The 17,406-nt window shown below is 41.0% G+C and overlaps 2 protein-coding genes across 11 annotated transcripts in view; one reads left to right on the top strand and one right to left on the bottom strand.

The window, feature by feature from the left end:
• The window catches only part of TMEM67 (transmembrane protein 67), a 34,021-nt gene extending 23,439 nt beyond the window's left edge, over positions 1-10,582 (bottom strand). For 3 of the 4 annotated variants that reach the window (XM_042036063.1, XM_042036065.1, XM_042036064.1), the window contains exons 1-7: positions 9,012-9,211; positions 6,936-7,024; positions 5,386-5,479; positions 3,847-3,946; positions 3,324-3,393; positions 3,136-3,210; positions 1,867-1,929 (exon numbers count right to left, since the gene is read on the bottom strand). In XM_042036063.1, coding sequence (XP_041891997.1) covers positions 1,867-1,929; positions 3,136-3,210; positions 3,324-3,393; positions 3,847-3,946; positions 5,386-5,479; positions 6,936-7,024; positions 9,012-9,198 — 678 coding nt within the window. In that variant the 5' untranslated portion in view covers positions 9,199-9,211. Of the gene's footprint in view, positions 1-1,866; positions 1,930-3,135; positions 3,211-3,323; positions 3,394-3,846; positions 3,947-5,385; positions 5,480-6,935; positions 7,025-9,011; positions 9,212-10,297 lie in introns of those variants that run through there. The other variant, XM_042036066.1, reaches the window with a different exon arrangement.
• A 239-nt stretch (positions 10,583-10,821) lies between these two features.
• RBM12B (RNA binding motif protein 12B) overlaps positions 10,822-17,406 on the top strand; it is a 10,799-nt gene continuing 4,214 nt past the window's right edge. Inside the window, exons 1-3 of one of the 7 annotated variants that reach the window (XM_042035721.1) lie at positions 10,822-10,962; positions 13,837-13,882; positions 14,568-17,237. In XM_042035721.1, coding sequence (XP_041891655.1) covers positions 14,596-16,695 — 2,100 coding nt within the window. In that variant the 5' untranslated portion in view covers positions 10,822-10,962; positions 13,837-13,882; positions 14,568-14,595 and the 3' untranslated portion in view covers positions 16,696-17,237. The other 6 variants (XM_042035725.1, XM_042035724.1, XM_042035727.1 and 3 more) reach the window with 6 other exon arrangements.

Below are 17,406 nucleotides of genomic sequence, written 5' to 3'. Positions count from 1 at the left end.
TTTGTTAAACACAGCAGTGCCAAGTGATATGCAGAGGTGACACCTGGCATCTGTGTGCAGTGGTCATTGCACTGGTATTAACTTGCCACCTCCTTACCCCCATTTGTGTGGGTCAGACCAGCAGCTGCTCATCACATTGAGGCAGCACCTCTGAATTGCTGAGCAGGGTGAGGCAGACAAACAGGATAAACTGATGTCAGTGGTAAAGAATGGGACCAGTGGGGGAATACATCTCAGAGCTGTGTTTATGAGATGGTGATGGGAGCAGCCACAAAGGTGATCTGGGAAAATTCTGAACAGAAGTCTGCTGAAACACTGACTGAGAGGACACCTGCCAGCCTGTGAACATGGCCTGGGAGTCTGAAACATCCTTGAGAAGTGCAGCTGGGCACTCGAACTTCAGAGACCTTCTGAGATACCATCAATAAGCACAAACTCAAGGAATAGTAACGGCAACCTATCATCTGGAAAGACGAAAAAGAGTCTAGAACAGGCTTAGGGTTTAGAAGGGGGAAAACATTCCAAAGGAGTAGACATAGGCAAGTGCTGTTGTTTGTTGTACATGAAAGAGTAGAAAAAGAGTCCGGAAAAAACAAAATGTAGCCTGAGAGAATTTAAAACATTGTCATCTATTGGCTGCTCCAGGTGGTGCTGTCCTACACCACCTTATGTCTCTCTGATATAAAAATTACTTTTTACCCAAAATGGGGAATGAATCCGTCCCTGTCTCTCTCTCTCAATCTCTACACACAGAGAAGGTCCCCTACACAAATTTTTCTATGAGCTCTCCTAGGCCAGTTATCAGACTGTGGCTTGGGATGCTTGACTGACTCCAGATTCTGCAATGTTGATCATCTTTGAAGTGAAACTTCATCTGTCATCAGTTTTGAGGCCCCACTGCTGGCAGTGTAGTACCTGCACTGATACTATTGGAATAATATACATGCATAGGGGTAATTCATCATAAGCACATTTGCTGCTTTCCTAGTGATCATTCTGCAGCAACCTGTAATATTGAAATGTATGTCTGCTGCTACTATTGACTGCTGCTACCAGTGCAGTACATACACACTTGCTTTACTAATCATAACTATACTCACTTTACCAGGAATAATTTGTAATAATTTCTAATAAAGAAATGCGGGAAATAAAGCCTCCATGTGCTTGTGTATTACAGAATCCTGCAAATCTATATTGTGATCTTTAGAGATGTCTAGGCCAAGTAACCCTTTGGGTTGTGACCCACAGGGACAAAATGTAGAACCTGAGAAGTATAAAATCTGATTTCAAGAGAGCAGTACAGAAGGAAAACGAGCATGTGTGATAACAGAGTTGGTAAAAGGGAGGCAGAGGCCCATGCCCTTCACAAGTGTCTGTGATTCTGTTGCTGCAGCCACTCTTTCACCCATGGTTACTGTCACCCAGAGCAACATAATGGTACGTAACACTTGCATAACATAAAGCAAAGCTAAAAAGGGTGGTTCTGTGGTTATGAATAACTGAAAATCAACTAAGAGGTAAAGAGCAGGTGCCAATAAATACTGAATATATAAGAAATTAATTTTCAGAGTGACCCCTTTATATCCACATATATGGATAGTAGGTCACATGCTACTGAATATTGAAGGATTTTTTCTTTAACACCATTCATCTTGTGAAAATTCCAACCCTGTAGACTTGCAGTAACATTGACTAGCCCTCAATATTTCTAAGCACTCTATATATATAATTATTTCTTTTCTATTCTCACCTCAAAATAAAATTATTTAAAACTAAGCAAGGTAACTTCCAAAAATAAAAGTGACATGCTTTTATAGAATACCATTCTGTATAAAAAAGCAAACTGCAAACATTAATGAAACTCACCCAACAGGCAAAGGCTGAGGACTGCAGGTTTTTCAGAAACCATGCTGATGTCAGTGTTATACCCTGTAAATAAGGAACTTTTTCACTGTCTTTGTTCACAACAACTCATCCATAAGGTAACAGTCTGGAAAACTGTGTCTGCTAGAAGATGCTACTTATTTTTTTCTAAGAGCTTTCTGTCCTTCGTAAATATCTCAGTCTAACAGTATCAGTTCAAAACACAATCAAAATGCAATGATTTCTTTCACTTCACTAAATTAGACAAAGTATACAGAACAAGAGCTGAAATATTTAAGCTTTGAACATGGATTCTGTGACACAGAAGTCTTCTTTACTGCACAAGGGAAGTACTAACAATTTCAAGGGTAAGAAGTAGACTTGATGGTAAATCTAACTCAGGACCAAATTTGCCAAATTAATTATTCCACAACCTCCTTTCTACAACTACTCACATTCGAACTACACATAGCATTCATACATACTGTAAGCAAATGAAAAGACATATTTTCAATAAAATGTTACTTAGAAGATGGCATTTTCAGGGAGCAAAACAATGTTTGATATCAGAAAAACTGAAGACTGCTCTTTACTTTCTTTCAAGCAGTAGCTTTTAACATTAATTCATTTGGGATCAAAGTACATTTCTTAGCCACACGGCATTTCCTGAATTCAGAACTACTTGGCAAATGGTCCTAACTTTGAGCAGATTTCATAACTAATGAAAGTTCATTAGATAAAACAATGAAAACCCCTTCGTTCTTCTCAATAGAACATATTTTCATTCATTAGCTAATTCAAGGAGTTCAGCAATTTCATACACAATCTCATTTTCTTCTATAAGCTCTAAGATCAAGCAGTAAGCTCAACCCTTACATCTTTTTTCAAATATTTTACACAAATACAAATTTTATAGTAAAAAAGTCCAGAGGCACTCATGGACTCTTCAGTATATTTTTGTGATACAAGGGTATGCTTCAAATGCACACAGTTAATACAAAAGGCCACACGCTACTTGTTTTGATACTAAAGTAATGTAAATTACTTCCCTTTTTCAGTTTCCAAGAGGGCATGAATTTTTAGAAGTTTATTCCATTAGAACAATGCTTGCTTGGTGTCCATACCTACACTCTATCTTGATGCAAATGACCTTACAATCACCGTGATCAGACAAAAAGTTCCACCTTTGTTTTCCAAGAATGGGAATTTGAAATACATACTGAAAGTAAGTAATGAGAAAGCTTAGAAGTGTTTTACAATAAATGCACTTACTAGCTGTGCAAAACGAACAGTTGCAACTCCCTTTGGGGGTAAGCCTTCACGAGCCAAAAAACACAATCCCCCGGTCTGAAAGAAATAAAAGAATAAAAAAATACTGATATGATATTGATACACTTGTAAAAATCACTTTGCTTTTTCTGAACTTTCTTCTACTTACTTCTGAACATTCTTCTACTTACTAAAATGTTTGGGCTGTTGCAGTCACAAGACTTGCTTACTTGGATGAATGTCTTTTCACATCTTACACACCTATGGATCACAAACATGAAGAATGCACTTAAAACATAGCTAAGTATGAGATTTAGTACTCAGTGAAAGTTGATTACATAGTATGCCTGGGAACAGTGTCAGCAACTTCACTAGTTTGAACTGAAATTCAAAAGTTATTATTGATTTGTTTCTACTATCAGTGAAGTAGAAAATAAATCAAACAATTAATTATCAAAATAAGGATTCTGTTCTGCTTCCAATCCAAAGCATGCTTTTTAGTCACACAAAAGCAAGACAAAAAACCAAGCTGCTGGCCTTATAAGGACTTCAGTCAGCACAAAACACGGTGGGTTTGATACGGGTTGAGAATTTCCAATTCCCTGCCTTCAAAACTGTCATCCCAAAGATACAGTCTGTTCCTCAGCAATATTCCATTTGAATGGTAGCATGACACGTTCAAATTTATCATCACAAAAGGCAAAGAGCACCCACCTACTTCCTGATGCATCTGAGGCAGAGAATGACTGCTCACTTCCATTACAATGTAAGCACAATGCTTCATTAAGCAAAATGCCATTGATGCTTCTTTCCACTAAGTAGAAAAGAAAAGCAACTGTGATAAAATTGCCTGATGCAAAGTGTCACACAGGTTAAGATAAGTGAAAAAATTCAGCATCTGTGCAGATCTAAAATAAATTCAAAGAGTTTATTTTGAAAAAATCAAGAGCAAAACTTGCAAATAACATCCACTATGAAATGCACATTCATGTATGTATGTGTGCACTGCTTGTAGCTGTGCACATGCAGTTTAGTTTTAATGAGTAATGCAACATTTCCTGTCTAGTTTGGCTGTTCCTCTGTTATTTATTCTGAGTCAAATTTCAAACAAAGGCCTCACTGCAAAGCAAAAATTCAAAACAACAAGTTTGCAAATTACTGGGGAAAAAAAATTAAATTTCATCTGAAATGATTCACGGAAATGTCACAATTTCCAAGTTTCAAAATGGCATCTTCCACCAACTGTATAATCTGGCAAGAGATTTCAAATCTAATTATTAAAAAAAAAAATCCAAATCAAAGAGAATCAAAAAAATACAATACTAATGTTCTTCCTGCATGTCAAATTATGGATTCAGCTTTGCTCTCAGTATTTTACCATAAAGGCCCAGAAAACATTTTGTAACTCTCATAAAGTTTAAGGTAGAAGACTGGTATTCACTGTTTTCCAGACTCCTAGGAAAATTAAAAATTATTGATCTGGAAAACAGTGATTCTCCAATATACCCTGTTGGAAATGTAACCAAAGTGGACATTTATAATACTTATTCAGAGAATTATAGGCATTCCATGTCTTTGAAAATAAGGAAAAGTAGAGGTCCCAAGAGCTTTTATGTTTTACACCAGTGATGTGACTTTGCTCTCAGGTCTATACTATGCAAAATAAGCAGAAATCCATTTAATACAAACACTAAAATTTTTTTTCTATGTACTGGAAATCATCTGCAACTACTAGAGAGCATCAAGTAAGAAGCACAGACATAGGGAAGCATAGGTATAGGGAAGCACATCTCAGAAAGCCACAGGTACAGGTGTCTCAGGGAGGCATGAAATGCACTGACACTAATGCACAGCCATTGCTTGACTTGCTCAGGCTGTTCTCTTCCACCTACTCACGTAGGTATAATTCCTTTACTGCTTTTTATACTTCAAAACACTGTAATATTTTTATAGTCTATATTGACATTGTTTTTATTCCAACTCCATCTGCTGCCAAGGAGCTTGAAGTATTCGTTGAGCAATATTCATTTATGGAATGTTTGCATAATAGTTTTTATTGAAATGAGCAATGGTACAGATTTATCCATCATCTTTCAGAAATGACGATTAAGATCAAGAGGAATGTTGAATTTTTACATTAGATATGTAAACATATGCAAAATTTTCTTTCTTATTTAACGGAAAAGCATAACTTAGTAAACTCAAATATCTAAAACAAGTGCTATCATCTCATAATTGGCATATATTTTTTACCTAGTATTTCGTTATTGGGGCATTTACAATTTCCTTTCGAAGTCAGGCCTTTGGGGCAAGTAATACAATTCCACCCATCTTGAGTAACTCCGCTCTAAAATAAAACACAAAACTATTAGGATTTTCAAAAATATAGACATCACCCAGTATCTGTGAAGAATGCCTTATCCAGCCATTAGTTACTAGAAAATGTGTTCAGATAAAACATTGATAACATTCATGAAGCTTTTAAAGATTAAAAAAGGCTAAACAATCTGGCAAAAGTAGTTCCTATGCAGACACAGAAAAAAATGTTACGATCTTCTGAACCTGTTAGCTTACACCTTCAGTAAAAATTCAAAGTGGAATGTTTAAAAAGAGATATAGAAGTCCTACACTGAATAAACATAATAATGCATACATAGACAATTACATATAAATATACAGAAGTAATGGAAATGGAGGAGTTCTAAGTGAAGCAGCTTATATAACTGCTTGGAATTTTGTACCTACCCAGACAGTTCACATCCACACTTATTATATACTATGAAGTAACTGCAAAACAGATAAAAACCACTGAGGAAAATGAAGATAATTGCTTATCCTCAAGTGCTACTGCTGTTTCTCTCTTCCCCACTATCATCATTTTATCTTTGCAAAAGCCTTGGCAGTAGACCAAAGGCAAATGCCACCATTGCAGGAAAGAGGAAGAAACAGCAAAATATCACAACACAAAGGAATGTGTGCCAAAGTCTTTGTCTAACACAGCAAGATGAGAAGAAGAGGGAAATTACCTACATTGCCCAGTAGCCACTAAACACATAACTCAGGCAACTAAGCTGCTCTCCTGAGAGTTATTCTAGAGTTATTGAAGGGAAAGAAGTATTCAGGAAGGCTTCACCCTCAAAAGTTGGTTTGCTGGAAAAATACATTCCTTTGTTTACTACAGTGGGAAAAATCTGGTTAAGCCTGGTGTATCTGGCTCAATGCTGTGATTATGACACAAAATTGTAACTTAATTTGTCAAGGAAGGTTAAAAGAACTGACCAAACTATATTTATAATTAAAGTAACATGGCAGGAGCAGCTCATTTTGAAGTAAGAAGATGAAATATCAGGGATTATAAAGATACAGCCTAAATATTACAATAATAGTATTTATATAAGTAATCAGTTAAGATACCTATGAGCTGAAAAGCATCTTTAACACTGTACAGAGTTGTGCTGTCTGGGCAAGGACAAAGAAGAGAAGAAAAGCAGTGGAAGGAACTGAAACACTTTAAAAAATTCTTATTTTGTCTGTGGAGTCAAACTCGTAATGAAAAAATGCCTGCAAAATAACAGTAATAGACAATTCTAAGTCGAAAAAAATAATAGCTATAAGCACGGTCTTAAAAATTCCCAAGCAAAGACTATTATGTAAAAATATTTTAAATTAATGAAAAATAACTTGCAATCAGGATAAAATTTAAAATTAAAAAACCATAATGATTATGGTTTGTATGATTATGATTTGTATGATTATGATTAGTATTATATCATTAGGGCAAACATGAAAAGTTCAATACTTACCATATTTTCTGGGCATTTTTCACAAGTAACAGAGAACCCACCATTACTAGAAATCATCCTGTATCCTGGCTCACATACACAGGAACTACCTTAAAAAACCAAAACAGATGCACTTTTAATCTATATAAAACTGACTGGTTGTAACAGAATACTAAGAACAACTGCTATTGTTCTCAAGAGATGAAGATGAGATAGACATAAAAATATTTACATGAGATGCGGACGAAAATCATCTTGCTTTCTAAAAAACTTACCTTCAGTAGAGTGTTACAGTTTGCACACAGACGTTTGAGGAGAATGTTACAAGGCTGACTGATCTACCAGGGTGAAACAGGGACCTGGAGCTTGTATTTTGTGGCCTTTTTTAATTAAACCAAACTTTACCAGTTGGTCTGTAATAGATATAATCTCTCAATCTAAATCTTGCCACAGCCTTCCCTCTCTACAACACCAGCATTATATGTTTGTATATAGGTTTTATTTTTTTCAATATGAAGTCAGTCCTAAAACCAAAATGTGTTCCTATGAAAAGGTTTTTCAAAATATAACTGTTGTATGGAAAGCTGTTTTAAACTCGAGGCTTTTAAAACTGTGCATGGGGATCAAGGTTTATATTGAATGGTTTTCAGTGAGTGAACAGAACACAGTTAACATTTTATATGAAATTAAACACTACTTTCATGGCACAGTACAATGCCCATCTGCTAGTGCTCAACAACTTTTTTTTAGGAACTTTTCCAGTCTCACTCTCGTGAATTTCTCTCTGTACTTTTAAACACACACTACAAACCAAAACAGATTACATATACTAATAAACTGTTTTTATCATTTAAGCTTATTGAACTGTGCGGGTAAAAATAACGTCAAATTGTGTGAAAAGCTTTATAACCTTAAAGTACATTCTAATGAGACCAGTTGTACAGAAACATTTGTCAAAAAGATCAACCATTTATACTTAATTCTAAAGAAGAAAAAGCCCAATTGGATTAGATCAATGAAAAGTTTGAGTTGCGACACTCACGATGACAATACCTAGATTTTTAGGCATGTCACTTGAAAGCAGAATCCACAGGGATGAGCTAGCCAGGGAGAATATGGGCAATCAAAAGTGGAATTCAGTCAAGATGCAAAGTGCACCAGGTGGCGCCTACCTACACTGCTCCAGACAGATCTGAAGGAAAAAATAAACCCCCGACCTCCCCTTGGAATTTTCCTCTCCTTGAAGCCCTTGATTTAGAGGAAGATTCAGCCTAAAAGGGAGCTACGGATCTAGATACCCATGTCATCAGGAGATCTGAAAAAAAAAAAAAGTATTTTTTTTCAGTAAGTGCACTATGGGATTACTCTTTAGGGTACCATGGTGGCGGTGGAAAAGGTGACCAGCTTTTATGCAGCAGTTGTGAACACAGCCATTCACATCACTGCTTCTGACTGAAGTACCAGTTCTGAAGAGAGATGCTGCTGGGTCTTAGTCTCAAATTTGTGTTTGTACAAACAACAGGGAACCCCCCACTCTTGTTGGACTGTGTATTTATAAAAGATGGACTCTTTAATACCTCCTTATGCCCTAAAGAAAGCAACCAATTATCTGTATTTTCCATTTAGTACTGTCCAGCTGTGCTGTATCTGCTCCAAGTTCCCGCGTGCGACGCGGACGAGCATGGGCACAGCCTGAGGATCTCAGACATTTGGTATCTCAGACCAATTCAAGTTCTGACAATGAGTTTCAAGTTACAGAAGTGTTCGAGAACATAAATTCAGGGTCCTGTGTAGTTTTACAGATGAAAATGCAAATACCTATAATGTTTGAGGAAAAAAAGATTATTAAAAAAGGTGTACAGTCATTTCTCTGAGCTGTATCTCAGATACAACATAGCTGTGCTGGGGGCTCTTAGGTCTTTGCGGGACCCTGGCCCTTTCGCGGCTTTCCCAGACGTGCCCGAGGGCTGCTGTTTTACCGCCACAGCCTGAGCCCCGACTGTGCATCTCCCGCTGCTTGCGAGCGGATTCAGCGCGGAGCCGCCCGAGTCCCGCCTGCCCCGAGGCGCCGGAGGCGCCGCCTCCCCCATCGCTCACCGCCGGCGCTCTGCCGCTGGTGGGCCCCGCAGGGCGCGCAGGCCAGGCGGGAGCTGTCGAAGTAGCGGTCGGCGCCGCAGTCGGCGGGGCGCTGGAGCGGGACGGAGAAGCCGCGGGCGGGAGGCAGCGCCGCCGACAGCGCCATGAGCAGCGCGGCAGCAGCGGTGCCGCGGCCCTGCGTCGCCATGGCCACCGCACGCCCCCCCGCGCACGCCGATTGGCCAGAGCCGCGCGGTACGGCGAGCGCCCAGGGCCCGTCGCCGCAGCACGCAAAGCGTCCGCTTTGCACAAGCCCGGGTTTATCTATGCGGTCTGCAGAGGGTTTGTTCGTCTTGTGCGAGAGCGGGAGCAAGAACCGAGAGGACTCCGAGCCCCGTGCATGTTCCGGTACCTCGTCTCTAGAACTGGTGCACAGTATATCATACAAATGTAACACGTGTTTGTAATTTCTCCCCAGAACGGAAAGTTGTAACAAGGTGAAAACACAGAATATGCTTAGAGCAATGGATGCACAACCAAAGTTACTCCCCTTTACCTTTTACACCTTTGTCAGCCCACTTCTGTTCACATTCCACAGAGTCACAGAATGTGTCAGGTTGGAAGGGAGCACAGTGGCTCGTCTGGTCCAACCTCCCTCCTCAAGCAGGGCCATCCCAGAGCACACGGCACAGGACTGGGACAGTTCTTGAATCAGTGAGCAACCTGTTCTTGAGCAGTAAAGTTCTTCATGCTCAGGTGGAAATTTCTGTGCATGTTTCTGCCTCTTGCCTCTTGTCCTATTCCCTCAGATGTTACCAAAACTTGGCAAGACACCGTGTCCTGGATTTTAATTATTTCTCATTGTCTCTCTCCTGCATGCTAATTCCCTATTATGATTTTCGACATTAGCATGGTTTATTTATCACTGAATATATTTTGCTGGCTCAACAAATGTTTAAAAGTTGAGTTGATGTTTTCAAGTCAAAATACCTGTCCGCAGGCTCAAGTTTATGTAAATTTGACTGTGTAAAGATGTAACTTTTTACCGCTTGGTGTGCTTGATTTGTGGAAACCTCCACCTTGTACCCTGCACAGAATAAACAATGTCTTTTTTCTAAACAAGACTCTGCCTGTGTTGAGAAAGCTCCTAAAATCGGCAACATTGCTAGGTGAATCTATCATAAATAGTACAGATTTTTTTTTTTCTATGTAAAATGGAGCAGGCAAATACTGATAAGCATAGGAAGACAGGGGAGAACAAGCAAAGACAGGGAAAGGCAGGTAGGATAAACATTAGGATAAAATACCTTGCTTGCACAACCAAAGTACTCTGCCTCTGCCCTTCCCTTTCCTCCACCTTGAACCTTTCCTTCTCCTCTTCCATTCCTCCATCCCTGCCTTCCTTTCCTCTCACAACTCAGACTTGAGCTAGCCCCGAGATGTGTCAGAAACCGTGTCTGTAGGTCCTGGAGGAGCAGCGCTGAGGGGCGCCTGAGGCTCGGCACGCGCCTGCACGAACGGGAACGAGCCTGAGGACAGCGCACAGCACGGCAGCGGCACTCGGCCACCGTGTGATCGATGTCTATATGCAGATCTATCATCGTACAGGTCTATCACTATACAAATCTATAATCATACAGATCTATTATTATACAGCTCCATCCGATCCACTTAGACGGGGACCGCAGACGCACGTCCGGGGCAGACAGCGCATGCGCACTACCTGCAGCACCTCGCCCCTCGCCGACGGGGGCGCGCGGCCCGCGCAGGCGCGGCTGCGCGGAGGGGGCGGGGTCGCGGGGCCGCGGCGTTCTGCGCTCCGCCCGGAGGGTGCGCGCGCAGGCCCGCGCTCGCGGGCCGGAAGCGCTCGCGCAGCGCAGCTTCTCCTCAGCGTTGGGGGGGGTAGTGGAGGCGGCGCCATCTTGGCGGAGCCGTGCCGGGAGCTGCGGGCCCCGTCCGAGCGGCGTGTCCGGTGGGTGCGTGGATGAATTGCGTGAGGGACAGAGCACGCGGGCGGCGCGGAATTTGCCGGTTCTCAGTTGCCCGACCCCCGCGGAACCGCTGCGCGGCCGCTCCGTGTGCCCCGGCCCCCTCCTGTCCCTGGGCTTCCCACCCCCCTTTCCCGCTCCTGGTGCCTCCCTCAGCCCTGTCCCGGTGTCGGGCAGCAGACGGGCTTCTTCGTGGGGGCGGAGCACCGGCGGCTCTGGCGGGCCGAAGCGCGTGTGGCGCGGGGCGGCCTCCCCTCGCCCCGTCCCCTCGCCCGTTCCCTGCCCTGCCGCCCGCGGCCGGGCCCTCCAGCAGCGCTGGTGCCGGCAGGGCCACTTGCTCGGAAGCGGTTCCGTGCTGCATTCGACCGTGTAGCGGGCCCACCTGCAAAGCTCACTCACGTTTTCCCTCTGCACTGTGAAAACTGCTATTAGTAGCAGGCTGCTTCCTCTACTTAAGGCTTATTTTGAGGAACAGAGTAAGAAACCTTTCCCTGTTCCGCTGGTTATTCTATACTGCTCCAGTTTCATAGTCGGGGTGTTTCTGTGGGTGTTCTTTCTAGCTTGCATACAGTCTGTGTAATCTTTCAGTGTTATGATAAAAATATTAGTCTAGTGCAGACTTAGTTTCCTACTGTGTTACAAGATGTGGATTACTTAAACGGTTTTAATGATGTTTGGAATTTCCCGAGGCCGTGGAAGAATAGGTATTGTACTGTTTTCTAGCCAATTTTGCTTATATATAAAATTTCATGAAACTGTATGTACTTCTGTGCTTTTAACTTGTGGCATGAAGTTGTCTGTTCTCCAAATCCTTGTTCTCTGAAGTCCTTGTTTAGTTAATGAATTGCTCTTACTTTTCATGACAAGTCAACTTTTTTTGATTATGCACTTTAAATTGTTGGATGGCTTGTCTATGCTTTCTACCCATGCTTGATTGTTTATTATACAGTCAGTAAGAGCTGATTATTTGAACTTGTATTTGTTTGTGGACTTCTTAGAGATGACATTATGATCTGGAATCAGTGTGTCTGGTTTTCACCACTGAAGGTTGTGTATTGTATCCCTGGTGCATCGTGGAGAACTTGCTGTTTATCACCGAAGAATTATGGAGGAGAGCTGTTGTGAATGATGTTTAAAAATTGGGATAAGAAAACGGAGTTGTGAATCCAGAAGTACTACAGATTAAATACGTCATGAAGTAGCAGGGCAGCGGATTTGCTTTTTCAAGACACGAAGGTGCCGTATGAAAATTCTTCCCTTGAATTCTCCATGCTTTTTGGCACTGCCATTGCATCTGTTGAGAAGACACGTTGTAAAGTGTTCTGGGTCTGGCTGGGATGGAGTTAACGTTCTTCACAGCAGCCCATACAGTTCAGTTTGGATTTGTGGCTAAAAGAATGTTGACAACACATCGGTGTTTTGGCTGTGGCTGAACAGCACTTGCACAGTATCAAGGCTTTATCTATTTTCCCTACTCTGTTCCTTGAGTGAGTGTGCTCAGAGTAGGTGAGAAGCTGGGAGGGAATATGGCTGGGACAGCTGACCCAAACTCATCAAAGCGATATTCTGTGACATGTAACGTCGTGCTTGGCAACAAAAACTGAGGTAGAGGAAGAAGTATTTTGTTTGATGGTTTTGGTTTCTTTGGGGGGATTTTTTTCTTGGCTCCCAAGGCAGTTATTTGGAGGAAGGCTGGACATCAGTCAGCTTGCGGAAGGTGGTGAGAGATTTCCTTTGTTTTGCATTTTTCGTTCCACTGATGAAACTGTCTCTATCTTGACCCACAAGTTTTCTTGACTTTGTTCTTTCCCATCCTGCTGATGGGGACGAGGAGTGAACAATCAGCTGTGTGGGTGCTTGGCTGCTGGCTGGGGTCGACTCACCACAAAAGTACAGAGAACAGATGGTCTTTAGTGAAGTTTCTAAATGGGCAGTTGTTTTCGGTTTGTTGTGCTTACAGAGTACTGGTGCAGAAGTGAGACACAGTCCATTAGTTACAGAATTTGGATTTTGGTCTTGTTTTGCTAAGTTCAGGTGGAGTGACAGTTATGGTTATTGACCGATAACTCGTCATCAGGATCTAGTGCTTTATAGAGCAAGGTTTGTAGGGGAGTGTTCTCAAACGATCAGAGTGTTGGGCTGTTGTGTTTGTTTTAAAGGGATGCAGTAATCTGCTACAGAGGCTTGTGTTTGTTCTGAGAATATTGTGCTATTTATTGTGTGATGTTAGAAAATGTTGAAAATCAGGGTATGTTTAAGTCAGTGTTTTCAAGCTTTTCTTGTTCTTATGTTTGAAAGGCAGTAATGATATAAGGAAAATACTGAAGTTGGCTTTGTAAATTCAGGTACTTTCTGAAGTTTCTCCTTGTTGGATATTTTTGCTCTTTCATTTGATGGTCTTCACTGTGTATGTTAAGTGCAGTGCTGGACTGGTCAGTAGCATACTCTTGTTGTGAACTTTGAAACCAGGTGGATTTCAGAAGAATGGACATGTCCTGTAATCCTGAGATGGACCTAAGCAACTTTGAAGAGCTCAGTTGAGAACTGTTCCCTCGATACACTGTCAGTCTGTTTCATTGCAACAGTTCAGTGGCACAATTGATGACCAAGTAATCTCATCGTATTTTCATCATTTCCAGAAGTCAACTTAAATTTTGAATTTCTTTTGCTTCTAAAATGGAAACAGAAAGATGCAGTGCATGGCATCTTGGAACATGGAAGGAATTCTTCACATGGGTTTATAACATGCTTGGTTTTAGTATTAGCCACTGCTATGGATGGGCTGCAGCAGTGTAGCACAGTGTGTAAAGCAAAGTACAGGTATCGGCCATTAATTATGTTTCGTTTTCTTTCCACAGTTAAGTTGATTTTACAGAATTTATCAGGTCTCCAAAGCAGAAACAGGTAAGCTGCCAAAAGCTTAACACTTCTCACTGAGTATTGTGACAAGATCATACACAGCCTTTTTTCCTCACAGACTTGTGGCTGGCACCTAGGATATGCTTGTGGCCGCTGCAATTAATACTCTGACTACGTCAAAGATACAACATTTTTGAATGCTGAGAAAACATACATTATTGAACAGAACTGATCATTTGGTAGAGGAAGTTGTCAAAGCAGTAAAGTCATCACTGTTTCTGAATTACTTCATTTTCCAGTGACATAGTTATTCTTTTTCCTTTGTCCTTTTATCAGCTAGTGTCCTGTTCAAAAGTAAACTGGATTTCTTTTGTTCCTTAGGACTGGGCAGAGATCTCTGGCATGTAGTAACTATGCCGTGAAAGACTTGAGGTGTTCTTTAGGTATTGTGGATGGTGCGGAGTGACTTAGGTTGATTTTGTTGCCCTTAGGGCAGGGAATAGTGATAGATTTGTGCACGTGTGCTGGTGGAGTAGCTAATTGTTCTGACTAATCAACGTTCAGTGAATTGTGTTTTAATCTTGTTCTTGTGAACTTGTGGGTTTTTTGATACTTTCTCTCTTGATGAGACAAGGGCATTCATTAAAAAGGCTCTAGCTTCTTAAGTGATAAGATACTGTAATAGCTGAGTACTAAAGACGTGCTATCATGTGTACCTTTTTGTCTGCAGGTGATTTTTGCTGTGGGTTGAGCTCAGCATGGCTGTAGTCATCCGTTTACAGGGGCTTCCTGTTGTTGCGGGTCCTCCAGATATTCGTCGTTTCTTCTTGGGATTGAATATTCCTGATGGAGGTGTGCATATTATTGGAGGAGAGATTGGGGAGGCTTTTATTATATTTGCAACAGATGAAGATGCACGGCGTGCCATGAGCTGTTCGGGAGGGTTTATCAAGGACTCGCGCATAGAGCTCTTTCTCAGCAGCAAGGCAGAGATGCAGAATACCATAGAAATGAGCCGGAAACGATTTGACCGTGGGGGACGAGAAACTATGTCTGGCTCTAGAAGAACAGGTACTAATGGTTCTAGTACATCAAGTGTTGGAGATATACCACATTTAGTTACAGCTTCTCCAAAAGGAATAAGAAAACCTAGTTACGGACCACCAAGTCGCCTGGAGGCTGGTTTCCATACCAACGGCACAAGATACGGTGATATGGGTATACCTAAGTCAAACTATCAGTTAAGAAAGGATTCTCACCCATTTAACCCAGATGATCGTTACCTATTTCTACGTGGTATACCTTACTCTGCAACGGAAGTTGAAGTACGTGCTTTCCTTTCGGGGATACGTGTGGATGGGGTGATTCTGATAAAGCACCGCAACGGTTTAAACAATGGTGATTGCTTGGTAAAATGTGCTACACCTGGTGATGCCTTAGAAGGACTTAAGCGTCATAGACAATACATGGATCAGAGGTTTATAGAAATTAGTCCAACTACAGAGGAACGGTGGATTGAATGTGGTGGGAGGATAGACATGCCAGATGAAATGGATCACTTTTTGTGCGAAGACCATTCTCCAAAAAGTTCAGGCTACATGCATTCAAGGAAGCATTCTCGTTCAAGGTCACCAAGGAGACAAAGAACACATTCTCGTTCATCTCCCAGCCAGGAATATTACATACACTTAAGAAATCTATCTTTTAATGTGGAGAAGAGAGATTTGAGAGATTTTTTTCCTGATCTGGATATACACAGCAAACAGATCAAGATTCTAACAGATAAGCATCAGAAAAGGACTAGAGATGCCTTTGTAGTGTTAAGGAGTGAGAGAGAATATCAGGCTGCTTTGGAATGTCATAGAAAGGTTCTTCTCAATCGTCCTGTGTACATTTTCCCAATTTCAAGAAAGTCAATGTTGAAAATAATTGACTCTTGTGAGAGGAAAAGATCACCGGACAGAGATCATTTTGGACAGGCCATATCAGAAAAGAGTTACCGGGAAGGTCATTCCAGCCCTAAGACGTGTGTTTATGTAAGGAATTTTCCATTTGATGTGTCAAAAATTGAAGTGCAAAAGTTCTTTGCAAGATTTGATATTGATGAAGATGATATCTACTTGCTCTATGATGAAAAAGGAGTTGGACTGGGAGAAGCACTAGTGAAATTTAAATCTGAAGAACAAGCCATGAAAGCAGAAAATTTAAATCGTCAGACATTTCTGGGAACAGAAGTATTAATAAGACTTATATCTCAAGACCAGATGCAGAAGTTTGGTGTAGCAGCACCATTATCTGCACCAAATGAAATGCATGGTCGTTCACATCTGTATGATAGAGGTGACCTCTCCCGTCCAGTTGGTTCACCATCTGGGCCACCACAAGGGCCACCCATGCATTCGTTTGGTCCCCCTGGGAACTTTAGGCATCATTCTGAATTTAGAAATCCTCCTGAGGACTTCATGTGCCCTCCTAAGAATTTTAGGGGTCCACCACCCCTCATGGATTTTGGTGGTGACAATGAACCTTTTGGCAGAATGGAGTTTGGGAATAATAAAATGGGAAATTTTCCTGAAGGAAGATTTATGCCAGATCCAAATTTCAGTGGTGGTTCTGAGCGTGTTGTTCCTATTCTATTGAAAAATTTACCTTTTAAAGCTACTCCTAATGAGATTCTGGATTTTTTCTATGGCTACAGAGTGATACCGGAATCAGTTTCTGTGCAGTACAATGAACAAGGATTACCTTCCGGTGATGCCATCGTTGCTATGACAAACTATGAGGAAGCTATGGCTGCTATTAATGAACTGAATGATAGGCCCATTGGTCCACGGAAAGTTAAGTTGAGTTTGTTGTAAAGGAGGACAAGATGCTCTAATAACACATTCTAGGTTTGACAGTATTGACAGTTATTTTAACTTCTAATTACTGGAAAATGCAAAAGAAACAGTTTCCATCAATAGTTGTAAATAATACGCAGTTCAGTTGTTTAGCTCTTGGTTGAAATATCTGTAGGATACTGAATGTCATACATCAAGGTGTAAAGGGATGGAGCTGTATTGCTTTGGTTTTTTTTTTTTGGTTTTTTTTTTTTTAAGATTAATTCCAGTTTTATGTCTTTGCATCAAATAAAAACTAAGTGCTGGTTGATTGACCACACAAACGGTTCAAATAGAAGATTTTCAGTGCTATCTGCATTAGTAAATGACAATTCTTACTGAAGTTAGCTTAATAAAATTTTAAAAATTACTGAGGATTTTTTTTGGTTGTTTCCTTTTGTGTAAACTCTTCAGGTTTTATTCGGTTTCATGTGTTTGCAGGCATTCCTGTTAAAGAGCTTCCTGTTCTCATTAGCTGGCTTTGCAACTTTTTTAAAATAAAAAGGAAATTGCCATTTAAATGTGTGTCTTATATTTAAAACTTGTATACTTAATGATCTCAACTATTATGCTCAGCAGATCTGGGTCCTGGTGAGAATGATGCTGGCTGCTTCCTCTGGAAAGAGTGAACTGGTAGTTTGTCAACACAGCAAAGGATGGGGTAGTTTACAGAGATTGCAGAGGCTGTAT

The sequence above is a fragment of the Corvus kubaryi genome, unplaced genomic scaffold, assembly GCF_017639235.1.
Source record: "Corvus kubaryi isolate FWS band 111438036 unplaced genomic scaffold, C.kubaryi_AGA036_p1.0 37385, whole genome shotgun sequence".
Lineage (NCBI taxonomy): Eukaryota > Metazoa > Chordata > Aves > Passeriformes > Corvidae > Corvus > Corvus kubaryi.
This window is presented reverse-complemented; position numbering and strand designations above follow the sequence as displayed.